Source organism: Aulonocara sp. 'chitande type north' Nkhata Bay, linkage group LG5, assembly GCF_057382095.1.
Source record: "Aulonocara sp. 'chitande type north' Nkhata Bay isolate Kocher_YH1m ecotype deep benthic linkage group LG5, A_spYH_male_GT1.1, whole genome shotgun sequence".
In the NCBI taxonomy this organism is placed as follows: Eukaryota; Metazoa; Chordata; class Actinopteri; order Cichliformes; family Cichlidae; genus Aulonocara; species Aulonocara sp. 'chitande type north' Nkhata Bay.
The window spans coordinates 19,479,870-19,487,931 of NC_141348.1; the positions used below are offsets into that span (position 1 = coordinate 19,479,870).

Consider the following 8,062-nt stretch of genomic DNA (forward strand, 5'->3'; position numbering starts at 1 on the left):
TCCTGAATATTTTATTTTACTCATGGGATCCATTTCCACATGCACACTGTGACTCTGCAAATATTCCTTTTATGGTAGCATCTCTGTCCCTAGTAAACATGCTGGCATTAGTTCCCCGTATGTACTGAGATTACAAATGAATACTTCAAACACACTTTGGAAGCTAATCTTTTGTCTCCTAACACATTACATCATTTAATGACCCTCTGTTATTACTGCAATGAAAGCTTTACTTAAAACAAGGATCATCATAATCTCCTCTCCCCTTTTTTGCTCCTCCCCTTTGTGAGTGTGGACACTTCATCTCTTTGCTCTTGAATGCTTTGCTTCTTATATTGATTTTTATGCTGATTTTTTCCCTTTTTTCCGTGTGAGCTTACCTGCGATAACTTCTGGACACTTGTAGATCATTAGGACTAGAGTGTTCTTAACAGAAACAGCAACATTTTATGGTTACCTTATCCTCAGCGCTCCGTGTGTCTGTGGCCTAGACACAGCTGAAGCCTGATTACAGCGTCTGGGCACCGAGCAGCCTCAATAGCCTGGAAAGGTGCTAACCGCTAGGCTAACTAGCAACAAGATGCCTTCCCTCTCCACAGATGACTACCACAGCCTCCTGCAGAAGATTGCAGTACTGGAGACAAAAATTCATCGCTTAGAAGTAAACGTGGAGGTAAATGGACTGTGTGGAAATGAAACAACCTTGCCTTTGATTCAAAACAATGGCGATGAGCAAGCTAGTACACAGCTAAGGAGCACAGATAACATGACCAAGAAAGTAGACTCTGTGCATTATTATAAATCCTCAAGTGATAATCCCCCCTTAGACTGTCTTGGTGCAAAACCAAGACATAAATCATGTCTCCTGGAAGGGGGAGGACGTATCACAGGCAGGGCACAGCGAGCTGAAATCTCTGAAACCGACTGGCCTTCACTTCCTACGAGACAGAGAAGCTCTTCTACCCCTGTATACAGGAGGAAACAGGACTGGACAACCGTGAATAGGAAGGTTAACAACAAACCTCCAAAACAACTGAATGTGAAACTGCAGAACAGATTTGCTCCACTATCAAAGGACCCTGGATCTATATCGGACAACCATCCATCTAAAAGCAGCGAAATAAGGTCTGAAAATCTGTTGAAAAGTGAAAGGCCACAGGGAAAGCTAAAGGCTAGGCCTGAAACTCTGATTGTGGGTGACTCTGCTGTAAAGGATGTACAAAGGATGTGCGGTAAGAACACTAAAGTCCTCTGCTTTCCTAACGATATGGTCAACAACCTGAAGGAGAGAATTCTTCAAATTGCAGATGAATATCCAACTGTGACAAACATTGTTCTGCATACAGGGTCAAACGATGTGTCCAAACAACAGTCGGAGGTTCTGAAACGGGACTTTACTGGATTATTAAATACTGTAAACTCTCTGAATGCAGCTGTATTCATCAGTGGACCTGTACCGCCGGTCAGAGGAGGAGACGAGAGATTCAGCAGGTTGTTTACACTGAATAAATGGCTTATATCAGCATGTGCTGACCACTCAGTGCATTTTATCGACAACTTTAATATTTTTTGGGAACGCAGGCATCTGTTCAAAGCAAATGGATTTAATTTTAACAAGTCAGGGGTGAAACCAGGGGCGGAGCGGGGGGGGTGGCTTACGGGGCTTAAGCCCGGGTTGTTTTGTCAGAAGCCCGGGGTATTTTGGAGTGTAATTTTTTCATAGTTAGATGCCTGGCTGACAACTGTATAAAACAAAAAGTACACACAATATTCGAAGCACATAGTGCACACTGTGGGAATTTACGACTGTGCGTGAATCCCCCCCTGATATTGGTATGATCCAAGCTCAGGCACTAAGCGACTGAGCGAGGGGGCGGGGGGAGCTGCTGCCCGTGAGTGCGCTGTTGGAGAGACGGAGCCAGCCATACTAAGGAGAGCTTAAGTTTGACCAGGTACCAAAGCAAATCATTCGTACCGTACAAATAATGTAAATATGACGGTGCATCACGAAAGATTGATATGAAACTGATCACTTGACCAATATTATTTTACTTGCTCTTCAAGTGAATCAACAAATGGCAAAATGAAAAGCCGAACAAATGCTATTTTTTTTTAGAGTCTTAGCTTACGTGTGTTTATTTCATATTCTCAGTTCTTACCCTCCCGACTAAATCGGTTTCAGTTATGTACTGAAATATAAGAATGGACATTCGAGGGTTCTTTCAAAGAAAAAACTCAGGTAAATGTTATTTTATATATTATGCTTTGTATGTTGTTCAGTATATTTCTATGCAAAACAAGAGGGATTTCAGTACACAGCAGGATGTTCACATTTGTAACCAGATATTTACATACACTTTAGGGAGAAAACATAAAACATTTTTACTGTACAACATCAATTTAGAGTAAATTTTTGTTTTAGATAAATATTGAAATATATTTTGAATTAGTTAAATTTCAGAATAAAGAGAGACAGAGCTGTCTATTTTTATCACTTTCATCAAATTTAGGAGTACATGTACACTAAATTTATTGTTAATTAATAAGAAAACTCCAGACGATTCCATTCTGAGCTGAAGAAGCTTCTGATAGGTTAGTAGAGTCCATGTGAGTAAACTGGTGGCACAGCTGTGGATGCATATAAGGCAAAACACAGAGCCTGTTTCTTTGACATGGGAAAATCAAGAGCTATCAACCAAAACACCAGGAAAAGAACTGTGGAGCTCCATAAGTGTGGCTCAAGTTTGAATACAATTTGGTGCCATTTGCAATTAAGAAATACAGATAGTTTCTCTCTTTACTCTTAAAGTTAACAAATATGTTTTTATATTTATCAATCTAAAGAAATAAACATTTAGTCTGATTTGATGTTACAATTAAAAAAGTGTTTTTATCTGAAGAGTAAATATCTGGTTTCAACTGTATATTTGATGATTGTCAGCACAAAGAGGGAGAGAGAGGAGAACGAGGACAGAACAGATGAACAAGAGCAGGTGAGACACACATGTTAGTCAAATGGTTGTTTACCAAAAGTATCACCGTATCACAGGTCCTCATGTATCTCGTACCTAGTGTTTCTTTTTAGGTTTGTTATTTTTCAAATTCTGTATTTATTAAGTTCTGCAGGCTTGTTTGCACAACAAGGCTAAATAATTATATAAACTTTTCTCAATCTAAATAGTGGACTTTGGTAGAATTAAAAAATAAGTGTAGTGCAGGTCTATGATGATTTTTAGTGCTATCATCTAGTTCTGATTCTGGTTCTGTCTTGGTTAAGTCCTCAGTAGTCCTGATTTTGAACTGTTGTAGTCCTGTTTTAATTCTGGATCAGTTCTGGGTCTGGTTGAATTGGGGTTTAGTCCTCGTGTCTTGATGCAGCCCTGACCTTGTTCTGCCTTGCTGCTTAATTAAAAAACTAGTTTAAGGCGTCCTGCACATGTGATATATATTTTTCCCTATATGAAGTCATTCTTTTTTGAACAGAGCCTATTAATCTTTCAGTCATTTCTACACCCCCCCCCCACCCCCCCCAAAAAAAAAAAAAAAAAATCCCGCCTCTGGGTGAAACTGTTCACCTCCAACTTGTTTTATTCCATACGTCATCCATCTGTGCTTGGTGCCAAGGCTGAGATAAACGAGGAGTTATCTCATAAAGAGGAACAAACAGTACTCCAAGAACAGACAAAGCCCAGCAGAAACCTTGAGGAGGAGCTCCATTTGCCCCCACCCGGGAAGAGCCTCAGAAAGGAGAGACATCCATGGCATCTGAGGAAGAGCCTCAGAAAGGAGAGACATCTAAGGCAAGAAGAGGGGTCCCTATTTGCCTCCAACTCTCTCAACAACACCAACGACCAGGACAAGGGACCACGACCTTCCCCAGTCCCCCAAACCCCTGACAGGCCATCACCCTCCTCCCCCTCCCTTTCTCCCTCCTCCCCACACCTGAAATTCACTGAGGAGATGATGGAGCGGGTCAATGCTGGGCTCAGATCTACCCCCCGTCCCAATCCCTTTTTGTCCCCCATAAACCCCCCACCAGAGCGGCCAAAGGTTCGCCATCGAGCCCCACCCTCAACAGAGCAATCGAAGTCACATTGCCCAGCCTCGCCCCCCTTAGTTCCTCTTCATGCCCTGTCTCCGCAGTCTGATATGTGATATGTGAAGGGTCCGGGCTGTGAGGATTATGGCAGTGATGACTTTTCCCAGGAGAAGCTGGGACCCTGTTTACTAGAAGGTTTTAAAATTTCTGTACTTTTAGGTGACAGGAGACATGTGGCCTGGTCAAAACACAGAGAGCTGCACTCTAAAAGATCTTTAAACATAGTAAACATACCTTGTGTGCCACAGACTGCTCCCAAACACGAGGGGACAAGTAATACCTCTAAAACACTTAAGTTGGCTTTATTAAACATTAGATCTCTAGCTGGGAAAACATTTTTAATTAATGATTTAATCACTGAGCACAGCCTTGATTTTATGTTTTTAACTGAAACTTGGTTGGACCAAAGTAACAGTGGAGCTGTTCTCATCGAGACGACCCCTCCTAACTACAGTTTTATCAGTGAGGCCAGGGTGAGCAGGAGAGGAGGAGGGGTTGCTGTCTTATTTAATGAATCATTTCAATGTAAGCAGCTATCTCCTGGAAGTTTTCAGTCTTTTGAATATGTGGCTTTACAGCTGAAGGCCCCATCCAAAGTTGTGTTTCTTAATGTTTACAGGCCTCCCAAATACTGCACAGACTTTTTTAATGACCTCAGTGAACTGCTGTCTGTGATCTGTGTTGATTTTGACTGTGTAATTATTGCTGGGGATTTTAACATTCATGTGGACAACCCTCAGGACAAAGGGACTAAAGACCTGAGTAACACTCTGGGCAACTTTGGGCTGACTCAGCATGTAACAGAGGCCACACATAATAGAGGACACACTCTTGACCTACTGATCTCCAAAGGCCTGAGCATTTCAAAGGTTACTGTGTCTGATGTGGGCCTGTCTGATCATTACTGTGTTTTCTTTGAAAGTAAAATCTCAGCCCACACAAATATATCAACAACAGTGATCACAAAACGGTGTATAACTGAACACAGTAGTGCAATTTTTAACCAGGTCTTCCCATTAACACCTGACCTGCCCAGAGGGTCAGTCAATGAGCTCGTCAATAGCTTCAATGCTAACATGTTAAATGTAATGGACACTATTGCTCCCATTAAGGTGAAGGTTATCTCTGGAAGGAAAAAGTCTCCATGGAGAAACTCCACACTGGTGAAAAATGAAAAAAGAGAGTGTAGGAAAGCTGAGCGCAGATGGAGAAAAACAAACCTCCAGGTTCATTATGACATTTATAAAGAGAAACTTCACAATTATAATTTACAACTGAGGAATGCAAGGAGGTCCTACTTCTCTGACATCATCACTAAAAACAGCCATAATGCTCGGGTCTTATTTTCTACAGTTGACAGGCTAACAAACCCTCCTGTGTCAGTGGCAGCTGAACTTCATTCGACCATGGCCTGCAATGACTTTGCCAAATTCTTCACTGAAAAAATCCAAAAAATTAGACAAGCAATTGGTACATCAACAGCAGATCCAGGATATGTACTGTGTCCACCAAAAAACTGTTTAAACACCATGAAACAGTTTCAACCTATTAACAGCAAAGACCTGGAGGACATCTTAGGTCAACTGAACTCCTCCTCCTGCTGTTTAGATGTCCTGCCAACAAGTTTTTTCAAAAAGGTCTCAAAGACTTTAGAGTCAGACCTGTTACAGATCGTCAACTTTTCTTTATTATCAGGTGTGTTTCCAGAATCACTAAAAACTGCTGTAATCAAACCTATACTGAAAAAGGACAATCTTGACAAGACACAAATGAACAACTACAGGCCGATCTCAAATCTCCCGTTTTTAAGTAAGATCATTGAAAAAGCAGTTTCCCAACAGCTCAGTTACTTCTTAAAACAGAATAATTGCTACGATGCCTTCCAGTCAGGTTTTAGACAGAACCACAGCACTGAAACCGCTCTGACCAAAGTGTTTAATGACATATGTCTGAATACAGACAGTGGAAAAATGTCAGTCTTAGTTTTACTGGATCTCAGTGCAGCATTTGATACAGTTGACCACAACATATTACTCAAACGACTGGAGAACTGGACAGGTCTTTCAGGAACTGTACTAAACTGGTTCAAAACATACGTAGAAAACAGGAAATACTTTGTATCAATAGGTAACTTCACATCTGAGCAGACAAGTATCACATGTGGAGTTCCCCAAGGTTCCATCTTGGGACCCCTTCTGTTTAACATCTACATGCTCCCACTGGCACAGATTATAAACAACAACAAAATAAACTATCACAGCTATGCAGATGACACACAAATATATATCACAATGTCACCAGGAGACCGAGGCCCTGTACAGGCTCTTGGTAAATGCATTGAGGAAATCAATGACTGGTTGTGCCACAATTTTCTCCAGCTAAACAAAAACAAAACTGAGGTAATAGTCTTTGGCGCCAAAGAAAAACGATTACAGGTCACCAGAGAACTTCAATCTATACATCTAAAAACCACAAACCAGGCGAGAAATTTGGGTGTAGTGATGGATGCAGACCTAAACTTAGAAAAACACATTAAGACAATAACAAAGTCAGCTTACTATCACCTCAAGAATATATCAAGGATAAAAGATCTGATGTCTCAACAGGACCTGGAAAAACTAGTCCATGCATTCATCTTTAGTAGGCTTGATTACTGTAACAGCATCTTTACAGGTCTACCTAAAAAATCAGTCAGACAACTACAGCTCATTCAGAACTCTGCTGCTCGAGTCCTCACTAAGACCAAAAAAGTGGACCACATCAGTCCAGCTCTGAGGTCCTTACACTGGCTGCCTGTCCGTCAGAGGATAGACTTTAAAGTTCTGATGCTGGCCTATAAAGCTCTGAATGGTTTAGGACCAAAATACATCAATGACCTCCTGACCCAGTATGAACCTTCCAGATCCCTCAGGTCATCTGGATCCGGTCTTTTATCAGTTCCCAGAGTCAGAACCAGACACGGAGAAGCTGCATTCAGCTTTTATGCTCCTTATATCTGGAACAAACTCCCAGAAAGCCTCAGATCAGCTGAAACACTCAGTTTATTTAAATCCAGGTTGAAGACTCACCTGTTCTCAGCTGCATTTGAATAAAGCACCAAATCCACACTTTAAGCTTAAATTTCAAAACTTACATTTAACTACTGATTTTATCTACTGTTCTGATTTTATCTGTTTTGATTTTATATAGTTGTTTGTTTGTTTGTTAATTAGTTAGTTAATTTGCTTGTTTTATTCAATTTTAAATCATGCTTTTTATTTGTTCTTGTTTCTAATGTCTCTGTAAAGCACTTTGAATCACCTTGTTGTTGAATTGTGCTATACAAATAAACTTGCCTTGCCTTGCCTTGCCTATAAATCCTTCATCACTGATTATACTCAGACTGAGCTGTGGAATATTCTGCAAGTTACTACATGCCAGTTTCCTTTATATTCTTTTCTCAATTCCTCTGTAGTCAGAGAGACAAAAAAAGACAGTTGATTAACTTAAAAAAAAATGCATATCTGCTTTTTCAGCCCCATTTCTCATGCACCTCTTTTTCCATGTCTACTTAGGCTCCTGTAGCTGAGCTCTCTGGCACCTGTTCCCTTTCATCTGCCTCTCACGGCTCCAGTGTTTGTCCTCCAAATACTTCTAAATGAGCAGAGAGGGCTCTAGCTTTATGACACAATTATCAATTATCATTGTATTAGACAGCTGCAGATCACAGTGCTGAACTGGAACACAGCCACAGACCTGTAAAGCTTATTCACCATTTAACAGTGCAAGATACCACAGATATATCTCAAATATGCTACAAGCTCATATCACGAGCAGGCTGAACTCTTTAATTTGTGCCGTGCATTTAAAGAAAGCATCAGTATTCCTGTTTTTTTCTTCCCTCTAAAGGCACGAGTGCATGGAAGTGTCTCTGCATGTTTGTGACTTACTGCATTTCAAAGCTTGGAGGAAGCAGTGCTCTCT

General features: G+C 40.8%; 1 protein-coding gene across 1 annotated transcript; it reads left to right on the forward strand.

The window, feature by feature from the left end:
- The first annotated feature begins 136 nt into the window (after positions 1-136).
- LOC147330232 (uncharacterized) lies at positions 137-7,740 on the forward strand. Its single transcript, XM_086292871.1, has 3 exons — positions 137-1,232; positions 1,347-1,624; positions 7,654-7,740. Exons 1-3 carry the CDS (start codon positions 581-583, stop codon positions 7,738-7,740), a joined length of 1,017 nt encoding a protein of 338 aa, XP_086148997.1. The 5' UTR covers positions 137-580.
- Positions 7,741-8,062: the final 322 nt, after the last annotated feature.

Excerpts from the sequence above, each read along its gene's own strand:
- LOC147330232 (XM_086292871.1), top strand. The coding sequence starts at position 581 with ATGCCTTCCCTCTCCACAGATGACTACCACAGCCTCCTGCAGAAGATT. Across the intron at positions 1,233-1,346 it reads GGATGTACAAAGGATGTGCG|GGTCAAACGATGTGTCCAAA; the intron begins GTAAGAACACTA and ends TTCTGCATACAG. Across the intron at positions 1,625-7,653 it reads TTAATTTTAACAAGTCAGGG|GCTCCTGTAGCTGAGCTCTC; the intron begins GTGAAACCAGGG and ends ATGTCTACTTAG.